Source organism: Xiphophorus maculatus, chromosome 19 (assembly GCF_002775205.1).
Source record: "Xiphophorus maculatus strain JP 163 A chromosome 19, X_maculatus-5.0-male, whole genome shotgun sequence".
NCBI classification, from domain to species: domain Eukaryota; kingdom Metazoa; phylum Chordata; class Actinopteri; order Cyprinodontiformes; family Poeciliidae; genus Xiphophorus; species Xiphophorus maculatus.
In genome coordinates, this window is record NC_036461.1 from 19,539,052 (window position 1) to 19,562,484 (window position 23,433).

At 39.9% G+C, this 23,433-nt stretch overlaps 2 protein-coding genes across 2 annotated transcripts; both read right to left on the reverse strand.

Annotated features, from left to right (window-relative positions):
- Nucleotides 1-1,695: 1,695 nt before the first annotated feature.
- On the reverse strand, nucleotides 1,696-7,818 carry sptssa (serine palmitoyltransferase small subunit A). Its single transcript, XM_005811540.2, has 2 exons — nucleotides 7,631-7,818; nucleotides 1,696-3,718 (listed from the first exon to the last, which is right to left on the reverse strand). The coding sequence occupies exons 1-2, from the start codon at nucleotides 7,731-7,733 to the stop codon at nucleotides 3,615-3,617; spliced, it is 207 nt and encodes a 68-aa protein (XP_005811597.1). The 5' UTR covers nucleotides 7,734-7,818; the 3' UTR covers nucleotides 1,696-3,614.
- A 1,267-nt stretch (nucleotides 7,819-9,085) lies between these two features.
- Nucleotides 9,086-14,868, reverse strand: eapp (E2F associated phosphoprotein). The gene is made up of 6 exons (XM_014473510.2): nucleotides 14,698-14,868; nucleotides 14,090-14,268; nucleotides 13,560-13,661; nucleotides 12,794-12,902; nucleotides 12,575-12,703; nucleotides 9,086-10,408 (listed from the first exon to the last, which is right to left on the reverse strand). Exons 1-6 carry the CDS (start codon nucleotides 14,775-14,777, stop codon nucleotides 10,135-10,137), a joined length of 873 nt encoding a protein of 290 aa, XP_014328996.1. The 5' UTR covers nucleotides 14,778-14,868; the 3' UTR covers nucleotides 9,086-10,134.
- Nucleotides 14,869-23,433: the final 8,565 nt, after the last annotated feature.

Below are 23,433 nucleotides of genomic sequence, written 5' to 3' on the forward strand. Positions count from 1 at the left end.
TGTATATATGATATGTTGCCCTAGTATCAACAGTGATACTAGGGCTTTATTTTGAAAAGCAGGTTCCACATGTTCCGCTGTTGTTCTCGCTGCTTCACACAGAGAATGTGTGTGCTGAATGTGAGAGCGGTGTGGGACGTGCTGGATGTGATGTTCGCTGTGTAGAACTGGAGCTGAGGAACCGAGGCAGGAGAGGGGGGTCACTGGCTTTAATGACAACATGTGACGTCACATTTCTTATTAAAAGTATGTTTTGGGTAAAGTAATCGGGACTCGGGAGCCTTTCATGTAAAGTCAGACGCGCAGCATTTCAGAGGTTGTGGGTTCTCCTCCCGTCAGCAGTGAAGCTGAACATATGTTCTACTGTTTATAGCAGTTCAGGGTTAAATGACAATACGAGCTGTTTTCGACGTGCTCGCGCACTGGGCGTACCCGGCGCCATTGAGAACAACGTGGAGAACATGTAGCCCTCGCGACTTCACGAGCACAGTTAGTTCCTCCTGTTAGCAGTGAACGTGATCTTCGCCACGCGCAGGGAAACTAACTGTTGCTAAAGCTGAACAATATAGCACACTTAGGAAATTATGGGCATTAGCATTAGACATGGGCATAATAAACTTCTAACAACACTCTGAACTAAGTAATCAAGTCAGTTATTAATCAGTCAGTTCAAACAGAACTGATATAATAGACAGAAGTTGCGTGTCGATTCCTTGCTATTTATTTGACTAGCAGAGACCGTAAGAAACACCGATTACTGCGCAAAGTCACGGAATAAATTTAGTTGTTTGCAAAGGCATTTAAACTTTGTAGTATTTCATCTTCTTGCAGCCAAAAACTTTACCAAAAATGTAGTGATTTTGTAGTGTAAGAGCAACACAGAGTAGAACATAGCTGTGAAGTAGAAAGAAATTGATGATGTTTCACAAATATAATTCAAAAAGTGTGGAATGCATTTTATTCAGCACTTTCTAACCCCTACATGCGGTCAAAAATGACTGGGTGAGGTCGCTTTCTTACTATGTTTTTGACACAACGTTTGGATTATTTCACTATTCCACTTATTTCTCAAGAAATTGGTTATTGGCATTGTGCAACTTAAATTTCAATCTTACCTCCTTTAATACATTTGATTACATTTACATTTCGAATTACAAACACCTAGTTTCCAAAAGTGGGTCATGACCCACATTCATTTTCTATGCAATTTCATTGAAATATTTGGTTCTGATGGGCTGTGACTGACAGTAATGTATACTTTGTGAACCAAACACAAGTTTATACTATTGATATACCAGTATCTAGTTTTTTTACCCCAATGTTGTATTTGTACAATTGCTTGCTAACTAATCAGCAATTTCATTCAATTCAGTTTATTATAGAAAAACTAGTATGCATGTAACATACTTAGTATGCTACATGAGGAAAAATTCCCTTTATTATTGTGTATCTTTGTATGTGTGATCCATCACCATCATTCATTTTGTCTACTTTATAGTTTTCTGAACTAGCTAACACCACCTTAGTTATGGGGTCTGTGTGTCATTCATGATTGAACTAAAATAAATCATTTTCTTCCATTGTCTGAAAATGCAAGAAAATATGTTTGAAATTTTCAATCAATAAACACATAAATGTTCCAGATTTGACTAAAAGCCATCTTACAAGACAAAACTTTAAACATGAAAACCAAAAGTAGGTAAAACAAGTATAACTTTAATCATTTCAGATATATAGAACGGTATTACAATGTCTTCACCAAAACATCTCATGTCAAATTATCTGACTACAAAACTTTACAAATATGTTTACAAGAATATATACATTCAAGAAAAGTACATATTTTAGCAGGAGAAAGTGTTAGCTGTGGCAGTGGGAGTTTATGTTGCTAATAAATGCAACCAAAATATAAAAAGGATATCCGATATTTCGTTATAAGGACAAATTAGCTTAGACTTAATTAGATAAGGCCTTATTTTGACTGATTTTCTTTCCCACTGAACCTTCCTTTTGACAGTCCAATAAATCCTTCCTGATGTGTTGGTCAAGTGCCAAGCTGGAGGAACAGATTGTTACTGAGATCACATATAAGGAGTTGCACTGGACTGAGAATAGACTCCAAATTCTCACAAACTTTGGCTCTCAGAAACCAATTCTGGTCCAATTTTGCAATTTAACCACAAAAACATCCTCCGACACCAGAAAACAGAACAATTAAAACAGGGATGGAGGTAACTGCTGCTCACAATGATGCCTGAGGATTGGTTAGAGCATTTCAGAGATTAAACAAATACGAAAACCACAGTTAAATCTCTGGAATGAACAACAAAGGAAAACTGACAAACAACCTAAACCTTGAATTGTTTAACCCTCCTGCGGTCTTGCCGTGACAGACAACGGGGAAGCGCACACAGGGTCACTGCAACCCCACCGGACCGCAGTGACCCTGGGTCAAAGTGCAGTGTACTGGGTCAAAAGCTTGTGGGGTTCAATAGACCACAGGAGGGTTAACATTTTTTTACATGTCAAACATAAATAGAAAGTATCTATTAAAACACATATCTTGAGTTACAGGAAATTCAGAGATGTTTTTGTTCTTGACAATCAGATTTTCACAATCATTTCATTGCAACACATTTCCTAGATCTACCGTCTGTAAAAGAATTTGTCAGCTTTTTACAGTTTATAACTCATTTGGAAAGAGCTTCACTCTAGAGCTAGAATTCCTCAAAGTAGTGGTTAGTGGAATTAATTTTACAGATATTTGTTGTACTTTTATAGATTTGAAGTTAAGAATCAGAAAAGTCATGATGGACAGAAAAATGTTAAAACTTTTGCAGATTGTTTCTTTATACTCAATAAGTGAAGAACTATAATTTTGGGATGCAGAGTATGGCAACAATCTACTCTATTAGTTCCAAAAAAATTAAATAAAATTATAAAATAAAAAACTCACCCAAATCTAAAGATAAAATATAACTAAACATAATGAGTTTAAAAGAAAAGACAGAAGATAAAAAAAAATCTATATTAAGGACTGTGTGCCATAAAGAGAACTACAGCATCATGTTTCATAGTGAAAAAACTGCTTGCTGTTAACTAGCTGCAACAGAGCTAACCAGGCTCTCCCTGTAGAGGCTTTATGCTGCATATGGTTTAATTGTCCAGATCAGGTTGGAGGAATGCTGAGCTTCGTCACACGAGATGGAAAGCTCCAGATCTAAAGATCTCATCCTGCTCAGCCAGTCAAACAACTACAGGAGTTAATTCAACTAGAGGATAGCAAAAGCAAAGTACAGTCCAACAAATTACACATCACTCCAACAGTAAAGTGCACTTGAGTCAAGGTGAAAAAGCTGAAAAAAAGCACTTCTCCAAGTAAAACACTGCTTACAATGTCCGCCCTCACAGCGGTTGGATGTATTCTTACATGGCCTCCAGAACAGCGTTCCCAGCTTCCACTTTTGATCTGGATTCCATGAGGAGAGAAGTTCTGTGACAGTCCGACCTCAAACAGGGACATGTATCCAAGCACAGAAAAGCGGAGAGTTGTTGGAGGATGTGGTAGGGGGATGGACGACGGGCTGGACTAGTGGAACGCCAGAGGAGACGGCTCACTGGACAACCTCAAAGTAGTGGAGGATGGCCATGATGTGCTGTGGCATGAAGACGTAGCCGGTGTAGATGGCCATGGCAGCCACTGAGATCAGCAGAGAGTCTGACAGGCAGAGATTAAGGTAGAACTTCCTAGTGGGAAAAGACTATTTCTGCTGCAAGGGATTACAGAGTTATTAGCAGCATCACATCATAAAATAACAATTACACTGCAGAGATTCCTTGTAGAGACAAAAATTATGGTGAGGGTTAAAGGTCAATGCATGGCATCCACACTATTTTAGAGGAAGAAGAAGATCAAAAAATTGGTTGTGTTTCTATTTGGGCCGGGACATTAACATGTTAATTGTGATTAATTACAAAGATTTTAGTGCAGTTATTCACTTTCTCTTTCTTTTAAAACATACCAGAGCTGGGACCTCCATATTTGTGTGCTTCTGATACACCCATAAATCAGACACACATGCGACATCTACATCTACCGTCTTGCGCCGGTCCAAGAATTTCACCTCTAGCGGTGCAATACGAATGCCCCCGGTCGTCCCTCTTAAGTTCAGAGAGAAGAAAACCCACAAAATAGAACCAGAGTCCTATTCCATTATTCCTAGTTGCGGTATTCAGGCGACGGGGAAGCGATCATCTACTCTTTGTAGCGGTAGATAATGAAGCAGCTTGTTTTGATCCATTTCTGCTTCAAAAACCGATCTGATGCGACGCTGAGAAAGACTATTGTTGTGTTTAAGCTGTGTTGAAGGAGTTAGCCTCTCAGTGAATCTATTCAAGCCTGAAATAGCATCTCAATGCAAAATATGTAGCAGCAGCACAGACGTCCCCCACAGTTCAACGAATGATTTCAGCTTCATAAAACTCTGGAAAGATGAAAGGACAGAATAACACTTTGCTCAAACCTGATGGTTGAAGGAACAGACTAAAATGAGTAAATACGTTTGTTGTTGAGTTCATCTGTCTATGTATCCAGTAATTTTTCTAAAAAAAAGCAGCCGAAATTTAACTTAAATTAGATATGTCTAACTTCAGCCAATCAGAATGGCTAGAAATTTCAATTCAAACTTTAATTAACTATAATAAACAGGAACCAATCAGAAACAGCCAGCAATCTACCATTCATATATTAATTAAATAACAGCCAATCAGAAATGCCAAACAATGAACAGAATAATTATCCCAACTTAAAAGAATCTGCCACTTGGGAACAGAGAACGAAGTAGGATTTTTAGGCTGATTTTCAAAGGAAATTCATTTGAAAAACTAATGGGAACCCTGTACCTGGTGTTTTTCAGCCAGTTTCTTTATTGCGGGTTGCAGAGAACTAAGTTTCAGCCATAGTGCACCAGAAGTTGCCAAGTTCAAACGATTTCGGTACTTGGACTGCATGTGGAGGACCTGGCTGAATCCCTGCTCCACGAGATATGTGGTCGGGAAAGCAAGAAGAAGCAGCCTGGCCTTCTCCCAAAAAGTGGGATAACGTGTGGCACATTTGGTCCACATGCTACCCCAGCCAAAGGTGCGAAAAATAGCTTGGGCCTCAATGTCGCACTGAACATCAACAAGATGCTCCTGGATGACAATATCGCAGTCGACCACGTCCGCCTGAAAGGGCAGGACCACCCACATGGGAACTTCAAGATCCAGGAGATCCCAGAAGTGCATTTTCAGATCGGCCCGAACCGTTTTCAGGTGTTCCACATAAATGAAGAGGCGGTCATCGGTAAGCTCCTCAGACACCTGTAATGATTAGGCTATTATTATTATTAGCAATGCAATAATTCATCGAAATTAAATAAGCATAATCAATTATAATAACCAACTTTATCAACTATGGGAAATTAGCTAACTGCCTCCTGCCTATGCTCTGTTGTACAGATACAGCCTGGAGATGAGACTTGTCCACTGCTTTGCACTGGACAAGAGTAACGCCATTTCCTTGGAGCTTTAACGTGACTTTGTTCATTTTTTCAAAGAAGTCTGCGAGGTACATGATGTCGCAGTGGCTGGAAGTCACCTGTTCCCCCAGAGCTGAACCAATCGACTCCAGAAACTCCACGATGTTTCTGTAGTCTGTATGAAGGTAGTCTGTTTGCCTTCAAACAGACTACAAAAAAGAACAAGGCAGTTTCCCCTTGAGAGCCAGCGCACATTTGTGAGGAGAAGACGACGCTCAAAAATCTCATCATTCTCCTGGCATAGCAGTCGGAACAGTCTGTCATTTAGGGCGTGGGCTTTTATTTTGTTAACTGCCTTGACTGCGATATTGAGGGACTCATTGAGGGGTGGACTATTACATTTGGCCACAAGGTTGTGGTGGTGCAGGATGCAAAGGACTGTCAGCACCTTCAGGACCTGCTCCTTAAGAAGAGCAGTGAAGCCGTGATACCTGCCAACCTTCGAGGGGGCATCGTCAGTGGCGCATGCCAGGATATTTGTTACAGGCTATTTTCCTGTAAATAGCCATAAAGGGCATTGAAAATGGTCTGACCCTTTGTGTCCGTTTTCAGATATTTTGAAAACAAAAACTCTTCAGCCATGTCCTCACTGCTGGGGGCTTTAAAGCATTGTTGTTGGGAGTGGTCGTCTCATCCTGAAGGGTGAGCGGAGAATCCCTTAAAATGGCACACAGCTGCTCCTCCGTATCCGCACCCATTTTATTAATTCTGCGTGCTACGATGTAATTGCTGAGTGGTATGGATTTCAGCACCTGCATGGGGTCCCGCTCCAGCACAGTAGAGATTACCTCTCTGATGGCAGGGAGCACCAATTTTTCTCCAACTGTGTATGGCTGCCCACATTTGGCTATTAGCAGAGAGATGTTATAGGACGCCACTGGCCCACTATCAGACTGGTTCATTTTCCTGGTAAAGAGACTGGTGATGCTTCTCCAACCCTGCTGCTCTTTAAAAGTCTGAAAGAAGGCCTTGTCAGCCTTCTCCCCGTGGATCTTCGTAAGATGCTCCTTGAGTTGTGATGGCTTCATTGCCTCATTTGGAAAAAACTTGTACACATAGTAAACACTGTGGAAGTTGTAGGTGTATTGGTAAAGGTATGAACCCATAATCAAGGTATTCAATCAAACTGATGGCATTTCTTCTTGTTCTGTGCCATTTTCGAATACGCCTCTTGCTAGTCTCACAAAAACAACTGAAAATGCCGCGCAAAAGTATGACAAATGACAAAATGACAAAACGGGCCACATATAGTTACTAACAATATGGCAGAAATAACATAAGATAGATAGATAGATAGATAGATAGATAGATAGATAGATAGATAGATAGATAGATAGATAGATAGATAGATAGATAGATAGATAGATAGATAGATAGATAGATAGATAGATAGCATTTATTGTCATTGAACAGAATTCAACGAAATTTCCATTGCAACAGTTTTTTGCAAATTGTTCAAAGTTTAAACTGGTATTGTTGTGCATCTTTGGTGTAAACTTTACTTTCAAGCAAACGCCCCCCAAAATAATGTCAGCCCCCCCCCCGTCATCCTCTCAACGTCCCGGTTGAGAAACGCTAAATTAATTAGTCATGTCCCGTCAAAACGAAGCAGTGACGCAATGACAGATCCATCAGTTAAACCCGAAACCTTCATTCCTCTTCTCGTTTTTATTTAAACGGGCCAGGTTAATGAAAAACTACGTTTGTCACTCAACAGGAAGAGTTTCCACCAGTTTCAACTATAAACAAGCTCTGTATTCAGAGAACGCTGGTGGAGATTCTCAGGACAGAGTAAGGGCTGGGAATTAAAACCCTTTTGATTCCCAGGTGACAATAATAGGAAGAAGTAAACTTACTTTCCTACTTAAATACATAGAAGAAACCCCTATTAATAATAAACTCGTGTAGTTTACATTTATTACTGACTTGATGTGAACCTCAAAGCCAATTCAGCTCAAGTTGTGTCAAATTATCACTTAGCCTAACGCTAAGGTTAGCTTCCGCTAGCCACTAGCAGCAAGTTTGAGTCATTGTGACACGGAAAAGGATACTGAACACCGTCCTCTCCCAGGGCTCCAGCATGTACAGCGCTGTCACTAGCAGGTACTGGTAATAAAACCAGGACAGCTGCTTCCAACAATCTCCAAGCGCCATAGTCCAACTTCAGAATACTTCAACTTAGCTTTCACCAAGCCTGCCTGTCGTCTTCCGGCGTTTTCCAGAGTGACTTCCTGTATTTCGTATGGTGTTTATTTTCAACCAATCACAGCTCGGTTTTCTATTGCGCGAATCTGACGTAATCCAGGACATATACATGAATATGGTTCAGGATTCGCGGGGTGAAAATGTTATTGTCACCTTCTGTTCAACACCATACTGATTACTTAACAGAACAATTATTCATTGGTAACTCTGGTCTGACCCATTTTTAAGTAGAAAAACTAATAAATGTATTAGAGAACTAATAATAAGAGCTCATATAAGCAAACCAGCTTCTACATTTTTTGGGGACAATATGTTTAATGATATTTTCTGGAAAGATGTTTGGTTATTGCTGAAGAAATACTTAATAACTAATAAGATCCGAGAAGTGTCTAAAAATTCTCCATAGATGTTATCCTGTTAATAGTAAAATATTTAAATATCACCCAAATGTATACCCTCTATGTTCATTTTGTCACAATTCTGAGGAAACCATCACTCATCTTTTCTGGGACTGCTCTTATATTCAAATATTTTGGAAAGATATGTTTTTATAACTAAAAAATAATGTAAATAGATGTATCGTTTAACTTTAAAACTATATTATGTGGCTTTTTCTGTTTAAACACTCCACAAAAATAAAGTCTTTGTTAGAAACTTAATATTAATTTTAGCTAAATGTAATATCCACAGCTGCAAATTGAATGCTTTTTGTGCCTGTTTCTTCATATTTGTATTCTCTGAAGTACTGTACCGATAGTAAAGCTTTAAAGACTACTTCAATTTGTAAAGAATTTCTCATGTAATCTACCCTAATTTGCTGTATTTAACCTTTTCGTATTTTTAACCTTTTCCTGTTTGTAATTTTTGCTCTTTTATCTTCCTTAAGCCTCATCGTTCTTTTAGTTACTGTTTATGTAACTTGTTGTACATTTTATTGTAAATTTAAAAAAGAAAAAAAAAATCTTACATTCTTACAACAAACATGACTACAGGTCAAGGTTAAATATAAGAACATTTTGCATTATCAGAATAAAATTGAATAAAATTCTAACAAAAATTCTAACTATGTACAAAAAAAGGTTCAGGATTTGCAAATAATACCACTACTAGTAGTAATGGTACTAGTAATAGAACTAGTATTCTATTACTAGTATGATAATGATAATTATGATATACTACTAATACTTATTAGTATAACAACCCATGTGTTTTTTCTGAAGAGACAAAAACTAAGGGAAAACATTAAAGTTGACTGAAATAACAGCAAAGAATGAAAGCTAGAGAGTAGAATAATCCAGCAGTTAGGAAAAGTGGTCAATTTATCCTCCAGCAGCAGAACTACAGACATAGCTCAGAATTACATAATACTCTAACTGTTCTGAACTACTTCAAAATGTAAACTTTTTGGCAACAGGAAAATAAAAATCATGAAAAATAATGGGAATGATGTTAAGAAAAAAAATATATTCCTTATTTTTAAAACAATTATTCTGTGTTTTGGTAAGACAGTACGCTTATTTTTTCCTTTTACTGCATTTGATTGACACTGATTTAAAATTCAGGAGAATGAAAAACAGGGGGTGGGGTTTTGATTATATTTTCAATTTTTTTTTTTTTACATACTTTTTCAATATAGAGCATAATAAACGGTACCAATCAGAGCTGAGCAACACTGCCATTAATTACTTGTTTATTTTAGTTGTAGCAGCTGTTGCTGTATGGGACCACCTATGTGGCCTATACCCACCACAGCAAATGTCATAATTATAAAAGTCCATCCCGCAAAACTGATGTCTCATTTTTTTCCTGAGGAATATGAATCCAGGTGATGAATAACACAGGATTACTTCTCAACATCAAGTCTCTGTCTTTTGTATTCTACTGGCCTGTGACCATAAACGTTTCACCATAAAAACATCTTAACGCTTTCGGAACTGTGCAGCAGATGATAGTTGTTCAAAAAGAAGTAGATATTAAAATTACAACTGTTTAAAAGTCTTTTAGTTGTTTAAAAAGTTGCTGAAAACAAAGAGAATTATGTGGATTTCACAATATGACCTAAGAGCATAAACCTAAAATTCATTCCCAAGCAGAAGTGAACTGGGATGTGAAGTAGTAGTTTATTAGGCTGTGAAAGACTCTGACAACAGGCTGAGGTGAACCTCTATGAAAACTGAGGCTAATGGAGAAAACTGGATTTATCAAAAGTTGAGAGGAAATCCAGCTATTGATAATAGAACAATCATTTTAGTCAAAACAGGTAAAAACAGTTTCTGTTGGACAAGGTTCCACAGACAAACTGGAAAACAGACAAAAGAGAAATTCAGGATTTGAACCCGTTCAGTCCACCTCAGCAGTGACTGGCCAGTATGTTAAAGAAATGGTAGACCTCATCTTTGTCAAACACAGCCACCTCTGTGGAGCACTCAGAACATTTCACAGGGTGGTAGATCTCATCAGAGTCCATGCCTGCCGGCCTCGGGCTGGCACCCTCTGCTGTCTGGCCTCTCCTCCTCTTCCTGGGCTTTTTCTCCTGCTGCGTTTTGTAGCGCAGCACCTCGTCTGTCTTCACTGTGCAGTTCATCACAAACATGGCTCGATACTGTGTGCGATACTTTTCATGCCTGGTGAAGACAAAACACAGAACGGTATTTATTCAACACGGTTTCCAATTCATCAAACACTGCTTTGAGATGTTACAAATCTCAGCTACTTTACAATATGGCTGGACTGGATAGTTATCCCACAATTAGAAACAGGACAGCTTGTAATAAATTCACATTAGAAACCATGGAAAGGTTTCCTGTTGGATGAAGCCAGTTTAAAAACGTATTTATACACACAGTACTATGCAAAAATATTCACACCCTTTCACCATGCTCATGATTTTGCTAAATTAAAAATTCAATTCAAAAATACTTTATTTATACCAAAGGGAAATTAAATGTTGCCATAACTGATATCATTCAAGTATCCAAGTAAAGTGTTGTCATAGACAGTGATGCTGTGGCCAGGAAGGATCTCCAGTAGCAGTCAGTCATGAAACTAATCTCAAGATACCTCTGACTGAAGATTGAATCTCTATGACAGTTTCAAGAATTTAAAGACATGCTAACAGCTCACGTTTTAGGCAGCAAAGATGATATTTCATGGTGGAATGACACCAGCAGTTGTTCCCCATTCTGCTAATCCATCTCATTTGCTTCTGCCACTCTTTTCAGTTATTGTGGAGGACTATACAGAAGCTGCTCAGAGTCAAAACTGGAGACAGCAAAGAGAAGTAGAAGAAAAAGCAGGAGAATAAAGTGCAGAGGAACAATATCAGAGATGTGTGGTCAGGGATGAAGAGGATTATAGGGTTCAAACAAAAGGAGGATCAGATAGATCAGGGGTGCCCAAAATTGGTCCTTGAGGGTCGGCATCCTGCACGTTTTAGTTCAATCCCTGGTGGTAGTAACAACCTTTTCAGCATGTTAATGTTCTTCTTAGACCTTCTAAGAATCCATCATTTGATCCAGGTGTGTTAAACCAGGGAGAGAACTAAAACATACAGGATGCCGGCCCTCGAGGACCCACTTTGGGTACCACTGAGATAGATGGACGCTTGTTCCTGAACAGGTTCAGTTCAGGAACAAGCTCATCATCATCATCATCCTCTTCTGTCCACAGCCAAACACACATCCCACCTTCCTCTAACCTACAGCTGTCAAACAGTTTCTGTTTGACAGATGTTCTAGTTTCCATGGATTCTTCTGCTTCTACAAGTTTGTCTTCAACCAAATTAGGAGCTGCTGCTGTTCCCACTTTTCTGGATTTAGAAGTCAGCTGAAGAACCAGAACAAGGCTGCAGGTCCAGATGGTGTCAGCCCCAGAGTCCTGAAGGCCTGAAGCTGCAGAGCAGCTCTGTGGGATTCTTTAGCATCTCTTCAACAATAGCTTGACCCATGAAAAGGTTCTGTTGTTGTGGAAGACATCCTGTCTGGTTCCGGTACCAAAGAAAACTTAGCTATCAGTCATCAATGACTATAGACCAGTTACCATGACAACCCACATCATGAAGGTCCTGAAGAGACTCCTGTTGGACCATCTGAATAAGTAGACAAGCTCATATCAGGGGCCCCGGCAGTTTATTCATCACCATGGAGATGGAGTTGAAGATGCCATGATACACCTTTTTCAACAAATCCACTGTCATCTGGACAAAGCAGGCAGCACTGTGAGGATCATGTTCTTTGATTTCTCCAGTGAATTTAACACAATTCACCCTGATCTGCTCTGAGAGAAACTCCAGAAAACACAGGTGGAAGCCTCAACAATCACCTGGATCTATTTCTACCTCACAAACAAAACGCAGTTTGTGAGACTGAAGGACTGTTTGGTGGTCAGTAACACAGGAGCACCACAGGGGACTCTATCTCACCATTCCTTTTCACTCTACACTTCAGACTTCCAGCATAAGACTGACTTCTGTCATCTGCAGAAATACTTAGGTAATTCTGCAGTTGCTCGGTGTATCAGAGATGGACAAGAGCCTGAGTACGCAGAGCTGGTGGACCACTTTGTGTCCTGGTGAGGGAACAAATCATCTTGAATGTAAACAAAACAAAGAAGATGATTGTACTGTACAGGTTACAGGTTGGCTATAATCACTAAGTTTACCAAGAGGTTACAGTCAACATGTGGTAGACGATGCTCTGTGATCCCAACAGCTTGACATATGTATTGCCCAGCTTGACATATGTATTGCCCATGCTCAGTGTGGATGCAGAGATGATTGTGTTTCTCCTGACCTCTGACAGTCCAGGCAGAGCGTGGTCATGCAGGCAGGACAGTTCAACACGGCGTCACTGCTGGGAAGGCGATAGTTCTGGCCAGCCAGGGACCGGGATGCTGTGCTCTGATGCTTTCTGCCGTTATACCTTCACAGGATGAAAGAAAGCCAATTTACACAGATAGGAAAACCATCGTTGTGCTGCACTTTCATAGCAGAAAAAAGGACATGCTGGTACCTCCTTGCGTCCACCCAGGCCTGGTCCCTGTCATCCTCGTCTGGATCGTACAGCAGCTCATCGTTACTGAGAACCATCCGCTGCCTGCGCCGCCGGTCTGTGGAGCTGCCTACAGTACAGATTCAGATCACTGTTCAAGACTCAACATGGCCACTTAAAACAGGCGACTGTTTTTTCCTCCACACTCTCTAACATTAAATCAGAGAGTTTTCCTGCTGTAGGTCAGTTGGTTGAACTCTCGTATAGATTTAACTTAATACACGTCAGCAGCAGAACTGTGAAATGATTATGTAAATAAAAGGATGAAAGAACCACTGACTGAGCTGCTCACATCACACCCTGATGTACCCAAGCGTCTTTTCTCATTCAAATATTTTTCTTCTCCAAATCTTAAGTTTTTGTTTTTTGGTTTGTTTTTTTTGTAAAATTATGTTTTTACTCTGCTAATATTATGACTATATTCTCGAAACCAAACAAAAAACTGACTGTACAACTCACAGAAGGAATGATTGGAATGATGCCATTTTTGAAATATATTCTCTGTCATTTGCAATTTCCCCATTTAACATTCTGAATTAACACAAAACTCAAAAAACCCCAACATCCTCATCTAGGAGTATGTAAACTTCTGCATTAGAAGAAAAGCATCTCTCAGAATTCTAGCATTTAGTAAACAGAGACAGTTTTGGTAATTCTAACTGACCTGATTTAGGCATAGAGAGAAAGAATGAAAGGTCTTTTTCATGATGAACCGTGCAGACCTTACCTGGTGTGTCGTCATCCTCTGAGTCAGAATCAAAGTAGACCTTATCGTACATCTGAGGTTTGGAAACGCAGGAAGCTCCAGCACTTCCTCCACCTGTGGGATCTGTCACAGAATATTTATGTCAGTTTATTTGAAAATAGATTCTGTCCAACAGCTCACAATGTTCAATTTAGGGCTGAAACAATCCGATTAATCAATTACTGAAACAATCATCAACTAACTTAGTAATCACCTAAGCGTTAACTGGCGCTTACAGACTCGCTATAAGGCCATTTGCTGAAGGAATAACAAAATTAGTACAGTAATGAAGCCAAAACTGTACAGGACACATATATATTTTGCACTTAAGATGTCTCTATATCTGTTCTCATATGCTTTGCTATTTATTTTGCAATTTACTTTTAACATTCAACCCTCTGAATTTCTACAGAATAATTTCCAAACAGACAAACTCTAAATAGTGTGAATCATTTCGATTCATTGAGACGCAAACCCTGTAGAATGGCAGTTGGGAGTGTAAACCAAGTTACCAGCTGCTGGTCCCCAGGTTCCCTCCATGGTCCGGATGGTGGAGCTAAGTTCGGCCTCCATCTCTTTTTCAAACTCATCCTCACTGGATGACTCGCTCTCCCCTGTCAGGTACTCCCGTATCAGCTTCTTCTTCTGCTCCGGGGTTCCGTTCAGCAGCACGTCCAGCTCGTCCTCTGAGCTGAAACCAAGTGAAACGTTCTTATGCAAACATGTTGCTGCCTTATGTCCCTCCTTTCTGTCCCATAGACGGTAGAATAGACATATCCATAGATACTATCGCAAACGTCGAGATACTTTTGTGACACCTTTGTCACCTTTAACCTTATTGCAGTAATATTAAAGGTGACAATACGAGTATTCAAAAACTTTTTCTTCCAACCAGTGTCGGACATAAACACTAGAATCTCAGCTGTCAGTGTGTTTAATGAAGACCCTTCATGCGCTGCCTTGCTTTGCTGCTTATAGCCAGAAATAAACCCATTCTTTCAACATAAAGCCCTGACAGGACCAGGCTACCCACCGCCTGCGTTTTGTTTACATGTTAGGATCCAGCTAGCCTTTAGCTCCTAGCCTCATGCTAATGGTTCAAAGCTAATGTGTAGCATACCTGCTCTCAGCTCGCTCTTCGTCGCTCGGTTCCTCAATTTCATACGAGTCAAACTCCTGGGGTTTACTCAACTTGTTCATTCTGTAGACATAAAAACAAAACCTATGAAAAAAGGAAATAAATCCAATCCACCTGGATGTGAAGTAGCTTCTTCTTCGTTTACATTTATTTGGACGCTGACTAATTTAGAAGTGTCTTTAGCGCCTTCTTGTGGACTGGAGAGTAGAGCAAATGTCGTGCAACTGTCTAAAATATTTCATTGATTTTTAAAATTTATTAATAATAATAACCCAAATGAATCTGGTACCAGGTGAAAAAACAATTACACCATAAAACTAATAGGATGTTTGGTCATGATTTGCACCAAGGTCGAGCCACAGCATCTCTATTGAATTTAAATCCAGATTTTGACTAGGCCTCCACAAAAGTTTTATTCTGTGCCTGACTTTCTGGTATGTTTCCCCGCTGAATAACTCAAATCTACTTAAGCAAAGACCTTGTTTAGATTTTTTTAATATAAGATTTAATTATGACTGGTTGTAATTCCTATACCTGTGCTGTCGGAAAGCATAGTAATTATAGGAAAGTGTACGTATGTAATTTATTACAGTGTAGTATTGTGAGTTTGTTAAAAAATGAGTATAAACATGATGGGAATGATGGATTCTAACAATTAGTCAGATGGGCAAAATCTGTTTTAGCCGATTATAGAATTTTAAAACAACTCAAACTGAAAATATCTGAATGTGATCTGAGCTGACCCTTTAAATTCAGAAACTAACGGTTCAATATTCTCCCTCACAATTTTCTGCTATTGAGCAGAATTCATGACTTCATTAATTACAGAAAATCCTATAGATCCTACACCAGTAAAACCAGCCTAGAAAAATCTGAATAACTGCCATGTTTGACTTCTTTCTGAATTGATGGGCTACAGTTTTTCCTCAAATGCTCTGGTACATTTTTCTGGTAAGAATAAATTTTTTCTAAACTCTTAGCTCTATCTGTTCAACATTTAGTGATTTGTGCACATCATGGTAGTAGAGTTTCTCATTCCTTCCAGCAAATTGCAAATACTGGCATACAACACAATGGAGTGCACTAGAAGGCTGAAATTAGGCATATATCATCTGGATGCCTATACCGCATTATTCGGCTTGTGATGTCACCGTCTACACCTTTTGGTCCACATTCTGGACATATCAGCTCCTTGCAAATCTAATCATTTACACAACTCAGACCACTTCTTCTGGATGCTTAACCAGGGTCCTTATTAAAGGTATTTATTTACCTTTTAAGGAAAATATTAAAATGAAATGGGATTAAAATAAATCAGTACTGAGCACAATTAAAGCTCTTTGTGCAGGAGATTCATTGCAGCCAGGAAGAGCTGCCTTAGAGCTCCCACGTTACCTTTACATTCCTTCAATATTTTCTGAAAATTTTGGCCAGTTATCTTTGGAGAATTGTTGAAATTCAGCCCCATTGGAGGGGCATCCAGCATTTTCCCAGCCATTTTAAAGTTATGCTGCAGTATAACTATCTATAGGATTCAGGACAGGACTTTAATTAGGTCACTCCAAATCTTCGGTTTGTTTTTCTTCACCCATTCAGAGGTGGACTTGCTGGTGTTTGGGATCATTGTTCTGCTACAGAGCCCACGTTGGTTTCAGGAGGTTTCAGGCAGCTGGACGTTCTCCTTCAGGAGAATCCATGGCTCCATTTATCCCAGCAAGTCTTCCAGGTCATGAAGCAACAAAACAGCCCCAGACCATTACGCTACATAAAATGTAACAACATCATTTACTGCTGGTCTGAGGTTCTTTTTCTGAAGCCCATTGTTACTTTACACCAGATGTAACGGTGCACACACCTTGCACAGAGTTCAACTTTTGTTTCACTAGTCCACAGAATGTTTTCCAAGAAGTCTTTGGGATCTAGATGAGACGAGCCTTAATGTTCTTTTTGCCCAGCTGTGGTTTTCATCTGGGAACTCTGCCATGCTGGCAAGTTTACCCAGTTTATTTCTAATGGTGGAGGCGTGACCTCTGACCTATCTCTAAGGCTTGTAGTTCTTTGGTTGCAGTTGTGGGTTAGTGACTACTTGGATGAGCTGTTGCTGCATTCTTAGGGTAATTTTGATTAACGAGCCACTCCTGAGCAGCTGCAGCGCTAGTCCCAAAGGTTTAAAAATGCAGGTTTGGATTATTTTTCTCCCTTAATTACTTTACTTTACAATAGCTGAAGATACTAAAGAGACAATCAAACATGCTTTAAAACTACATATAAATACTTTAAATTAAAATTAGTATTTTGCATCTACTTGTGTTTTCTTTGACTAATATTTAAACTGGTTTGATGACAAACATGCAAAAAAAGAGCTAATCAGGACGTTCAACTTCATTTGTGTTCTTCGTTCAAATGTTCATCAGTACTACCACTAGGTGGAGCCAACAGATAGGACATGTGAAAAATTTATTTCAATCACTGCTCTCTAAGGTCAAGGCTGCTGCTTCTCTTCTGTTTTTCTCATGCAACTTTTCATAATAAGGTACAATGTTGAATGTACAAGATTCTGAAAACAAAACTTAAAAATAACAACAAAAATATGTATAACAGAGCTATCAGCCACATGAACTCTGACCTCTAAAGGAAAGAAGTGTCTGCAAGACTTGTTGTTTCATACTATGTGGGGGAAATTTGTCAATCACCAGCTGACAGTAAATGACGGCAGATCTCAGAGTGTCCTTTCATTTCCTACTTTGACAATGGGATGGATGGATGGACAGATAGATGGATGGATGGATGGACGGACAGATAGACGGATGGATGGATGGATGGAAAGAACTGATGATTAATGATCTGGTCAGCTCTTCAGTCCGCCAGGTGGGGATAATGCTCCTGTAAGCAATTTATTTCTAATTCCAAGTGAAAGAAGAAGTTTATGACAGTGTATTAGGGCAATTTTAGATTAAAAAAGAAGCAAATTTCCACCAAAAAGTGTGAAAAGTCTAAAATTTGCAAAAAACTTTCTGAGATTATTCTTAAAATTTCAGAGTTTATTAGGAGGACATTTACTCCTTGTTTCCTGTCTGCAATGGCCCCAATATCCCGCTGTAGAAGCAATTCACATCCAAAATAAAAAAACTTATTTCATGTTGTCATAGCTAAAAAAAATTTAAACTGCAGGAGTAAACAACATGAAATCCCAGGAGTCCCAAATGACCCTGACAAACTGAGAGGCCGGAAAATGACTCTTAAAACACGACTGATGGATTGAGAATCTGCCGTGCTGCGCCTGTAGTTTTACAGTTGAAATTTCCTTTAACCCATAATGAGGTGACTGTTTGCTTCTTTCTCACAAAAGGCACAAATACTTCAGTTATTACTCAGATATTAGTCATGTTGAAGTTTTTGTTGAGTATTAATTACAGATGTTTATTACGTCTTGGACTTTTGAACCCACTTATAATTTCCAGCCTGTAATACAGTTACAGTTCTCCCAGGTAGAAGAAGAGCTGTCCTCTGGGGACAAATTGACCACCATCCCCTGAGTGTCTGTGTGAAGCCTCCCGTCCTCTGCTCAGCCTCTCTGTGTTGATATCGTCATCTGTTTTTGTTTGTCTGTTTGTTTGCTCGCCTTCAGCTGAGTTTGCCGCTGAACGCAGCTTTCAGTTGTGTGACTGTGTGACAAAGTGTCTTCTTGTGTGTGGATTTGCTTGGTGACATTTTCCATCGCAGGTGTGACATGTCGCTCCCCTGACAGCCTCCTGCACCACACACAACAACAACTGTTTTCCAGTTTTACCTGCCTCCCACATACACACTCACGCACACACCTCAGCGTCCACCTCTGTCTCAGCTCTGCTGCTCGACAAGCTAATTTAGCCAATTACACGCAGGTGTGATGCTAATTTCCCCGAGCTGGCAGCCAGCTCCTGGAGGAGGTAAAAATAGCATAATTACACTCATCTGTCCCTCTGCAGGCAGACAGGCTCTCCCACTGGGTGTCGGCTTTACTGCCACCGCCAAACACACGCAGCAGAGAGACAAACACTCACTGTTGGCTTAGATCATAGACAAGAAAACAGCAGACAATCTATGTGGATGGATGGAACCGTGTGTATGGAGGAATTTCAGATGCGGCCGCTGTTGCGTTTTCCCTCTTTTGTCTGAGGCTTTCAATGGATTTTCAGTAATACACTGCAATTTCCTGCAAGAAAGGAGAAACAGACTTTTAGTGTGGCGGGATAATTACGAGAAGCTGTTTTTCAAAGCAACAGGGTTGGATGTGTCATTGTTAGAGTTGTGTGAGAGGAGAGGAGGAGGCTTCTTTTTCAGAACTCAAACACAAAACAAGGTCAGCATGGGGAGAAACTGACTGAAGTGTTCACAGTGTCTCCCTGCAGAAACAGTATGAAATAATGCGGCATCAAATGGAACCGGAAAACAGGTTTATACCCATTATCGACAAAATGTCTTCAGTCTTTCTTTATCAACAGGTTTAGGCAAACCCAGTCCATACTGGAAACGCTTGTTAAAGACCGCAGCACAACGTGAAAACACAACAGGAAAACACAACAGGAAGTGGATGCTCTTTGTAAGGTAGTGTCTCCATAACCTGGTTCCTCCAGACACACTGCCCTGGGTGTCTCAGATGCTTCCCTGCTTTAACACAGCCGATTCAGAAGATTGCAGTTCAGCAAACATCTGTTAATCAACCATTAGATGAAATCAGCTGAGCTGAAGCAAGAAAAAACCTAAAACATGCAGGGTAGTGTGGCCTGACGACCAGGGGTTGAGAAGCTCAGCTATAGGGTACAAAAAGAATGCAGTGGGGGAACCATTACCTCATAATCAATACTTCATCATGGATTTTTTGTTATGGTTTCATACTAGGCCCTTTTTAGGCTATAGTTCCAGAATAAACAACCTTTAAAACCACCTTATGAATCATTTATTATCACATCATACAAGTCAACTCAGCAGAATGTGGGTGTTTTAAATAGAGCATCTTGTTTTGTAGGACCAAATGGGTGTGGCCTACAACTAGTAGCAGTTCTTGCATGAATGCCGCCCTGAGCGAATACCTCCTTGGACGCCTCCACCACCCACACCACCTCTACACCTACACCACCTGGTGTTTAGTTCCTCAACTGCACCCCCTGGTTGGTGAACAACCACAGGGTGATTGTTCATTATTCATTGCTCATGGAATTTTATCTACAGAAAACTTGTTTGGTTTATGACAGTTTTTTTTTCTTGTTCTTTGCTTGCTTGTGTTTGCCAACCCCTGACAGAATGGCCCTCTGGGTGGAGAGCCATATTTCCCATGTCAGAAACTGGGCATCTTTGAGGAAACGTGTTTCAGTCAAACAGACACAGTAATGGTAAAAAAAAAAAAGCACATCCCTTTAAATTAATTGATTTTATAGTATCATATATCAGTGGTAGGACATGCCTAATCTTTCTCAAACTGTTTCAGTTTTAACTTTATTTATGGTTAATAAGCAGTGGCATTATGAAATTTGCTCTGTGTGTTTCTATGCCTCTGAGATTAAACTTAAATATTTTTTTAACTTTGTAAACCTCTGATGATTTATCCTTTAAAAGCCCAGACAGAGGGGTGTGCTTTCTTTCCACCATGAGTATACAACACATTTTCACTATTTCCTTTTTAACAGAAAGTATTTCTGCAATCAGGATTCAGACAACAGAAGGAGCCTCTTGCTACAACAACCAGAAGTTGTTACTATTCTCTCCGTAGGAGTATTTGTCATGGCTCCTTTCTTCTGGTTCCAAGACCTCAGTGTGGAAAGTTGCTGTTGTTTTGCAGCTCCAACTCTTTGTGTTTCACAGAGATTAATAACGGATATGATCTGGAAGGTCTGACGGTATTTCACCTGATTACCTGACAACCACCATGCTCGTTTTCTGCAGCAACACTTACCATCTACAGTCTGCTGCTCACAGCAAAAGCTAAAAACAAGTCCGGCTGTTTTTTTCATTTTTTTTTTCACAAGCTGCAGAAAAAATAAACAATGTGAAAAGATGCAAAGGGACTGTTGGGGCTGATCGTTATCCAGCCAGCCGCCGGAGCTCCTTCCTGTCACCTAACTGGCCTGGAGGAGGTGCAGATATAAATACAGTTTGAAATGATTTCTCTATTGCGACCACTGCTGTCTTGCAGACATATGAAACATGTCGGTGAAGCCTTCCCACCCTGCCAGGAATAATAAATTGGCCCTCACACATAACCTCCTTATCTACATTCCTGCCGTCACATAGTCTTTGCTTCTTATGGAGCGTGTGTGATGACTGTGTCCGTATGGATGGCATTATTCTACACCCTCACTTAAATCCAGATGGAGCTGTCAGTCTCTGTCACACAGCGGTGTGCTCCAAAGCCCTGCTGAGACCCAACACACTCTGACACATGAAGGCTCAGAGTCTGCTCTGAGGCAGAGCTTCCTCTTGAACAACACTAAGGTTTTACAGATGAGAACAAAATTAGTTTGTTAGTGTATTATTACTTTTAAACATAATGTTGGATTAGGAACAAAACCCTATGTTAAAACGTAAAAATATTAATAAAACAAAATATTACTTTCAAAGACATGCAGATTGCTAATTAAAAGTTTTCAAGAACTGTTTAGCATCTGAAGATAATCAGAGGTTTTGGCAGTTTGCTGCTTTGAAGCACTGAGTTGCATCTTGGACCTAATTCCATCCAATACCAGTTCTGCAAGGACTCAGCATGTTCTCCCTGTGTGTGTTGGGGGGGGGGGGGGGGGGGGGGGGTCCTCTCCAGGTACTCCGGCTTCCCCTGCCACTGTTTGGCTAAATTGCCATTCATCCATCGAGATAGATGAATGAACAGATGGATGGATGAATGGATGGATCCATTCTGGTAGGAATGTTCCTATCAGGAACATTCTCTGGTGTAAACACGTGAAGCAGGGAAACAGCAGAGAAGCAACTGTTGCTGACAATCAATCTGAACAGGGTTAGAGCGGCATTTTCAAATTGACTATTATTCACAACTTGTATAATTACCTATTACCAGAAGTAAAAAAAAAATTGGAATTCCTGCTGAGCTCATTGTAGAAAGGAATTACTTCTCAGTCCAAAGCTCTTAAGAAACTGTTGTAAACGGCATAATGTGGAGCATTGCTGTGATGATGTGCTGACTTTTGGAAAATTCTTAAATAGACAGAGGCTCAATTTTAAGGCACTAAATTGCAAAGTCAAATTTCTCTTAAGTCGTGTTTCATATATACAACATTTCCATAATAACTCAAGGTAACATAGTTTCATGATTGTGCTATAAGATGGCACTATATGCCTGCAAAGTACATGATGTCGTCCCTTTAACAAGTCTGCTGAATCCATTTCATTTGTTACACTTTGAAATGCACATTTGGCCTCAGAATGTTCACCATGTCTCCAGGCTCTGTGCATCAACACGGGTCGCTCTGAGCTGTTTTCTACTTGGGTTCTAATCGGTAACCTTAAAGTTACCTTGCTGCACAAATTGTGGGCTCCACCCTCTGACCTGCACTGCAAACACAGCAGATGGACAAGCTTCATTATCTTGTGCCACCTCAGATGAGGTGACCCCCCCCTCCAAGCCTCCACCCGTAACCCCATCACCTCCTCCATGCAAAAAGTGCAGGGACATGATTAACGGCCCATGTTGGTGAGCTGAGACTGTCAGGAAGCCTCTGATGAGATTGAAACACACCTGCACAGTTTCTTTCTCTCTCTTTCTGCCCGCCTCGCTCTCTCCACTTTCACACACACACATACACACACACAGGCACACGCCTGTTCTCCATGAAGGCAAATTAAATGAGTCAGTCCCTTGTTATTTCCTCACACTTACCTTGTTCCTCTTACACCAGGGAATATCTGAAAGACCTGTGTTTGTTTCAGCGGGAGTATTTCCCAACAGTTTGAGTATGAATCACTTCCATCCTTTCTCCTTTCATTTCAGTCCTCTGTTCCTGCCTGCAGTCCTTCAGGTAAATTAACCCCCTGCAGGTGATGCAAATTCAAAATGTTCCTTTCTCAAGCCCACTCATACACGTCATTTCATTTGTTCCAGAGATTTCATCATTCTGAACACATGTTCCAGAAAATGCTAATTTTGTTATGTTTGTAACCAAAAGAAAACTGATTTTAAGAACATTTCTAGGATTAGAGGACCAATGCATCCAGAAAAACTCATCCATGCGTTTATCGTTAGTCACATTCTCTGACCTACATGGTGCTCAGCCAGTAGACTTTAAAAAACTGTTGTTAGTTTATAAATCACTGAACGGCTTAGCACCACAATACATTGAAGATCTGTTGTTGTATCAACCTTCCAGACCTCTTAAGAACGGCCTTGTTCTTAGAGACAGCTGTCAGCTGAGGTTTTGATGACTAACTGTCTTTTCTCTACTTCATCCATTTTATCCTAAAGGTTGGAAAACTGCTTTGGCTCCATTTCTTTCCTACATTAAATCACTGAAGGTGCTACTTCTGCTGATAACTTTTTATTTCTCCTGTTACAAAGAGAGAACACTGCTGCATGTCAATGTCTCGATGTAACCTATTGGGTTTTGTTAGATATATATATTAAAAAAACATCTTAAGGTAATTTGAATAACAAGCTGAACTTGACTGCATTGTTTGATGACTATCAATTAGGAATGTAAGCAGTTGACTTGGAATCTGTCTATATGATTGGAT

What these genes read in the sequence shown, in the direction of transcription:
- sptssa (XM_005811540.2), bottom strand. Translation starts at nt 7,733, where the DNA reads ATGGCGCTTGGAGATTGTTGGAAGCAGCTGTCCTGGTTTTATTACCAG. An exon ending in CTGGGAGAGGACGGTGTTCA is followed by an intron (nt 3,719 to 7,630) that starts GTATCCTTTTCC and finishes TCTGCCTGTCAG; the next exon opens with ACTCTCTGCTGATCTCAGTG.
- eapp (XM_014473510.2), bottom strand. Translation starts at nt 14,777, where the DNA reads ATGAACAAGTTGAGTAAACCCCAGGAGTTTGACTCGTATGAAATTGAG. An exon ending in AACCTGGGGACCAGCAGCTG is followed by an intron (nt 13,662 to 14,089) that starts GTAACTTGGTTT and finishes ATTCTGTGACAG; the next exon opens with ATCCCACAGGTGGAGGAAGT. An exon ending in CTCTGCCTGGACTGTCAGAG is followed by an intron (nt 10,409 to 12,574) that starts GTCAGGAGAAAC and finishes TGTCTTCACCAG; the next exon opens with GCATGAAAAGTATCGCACAC.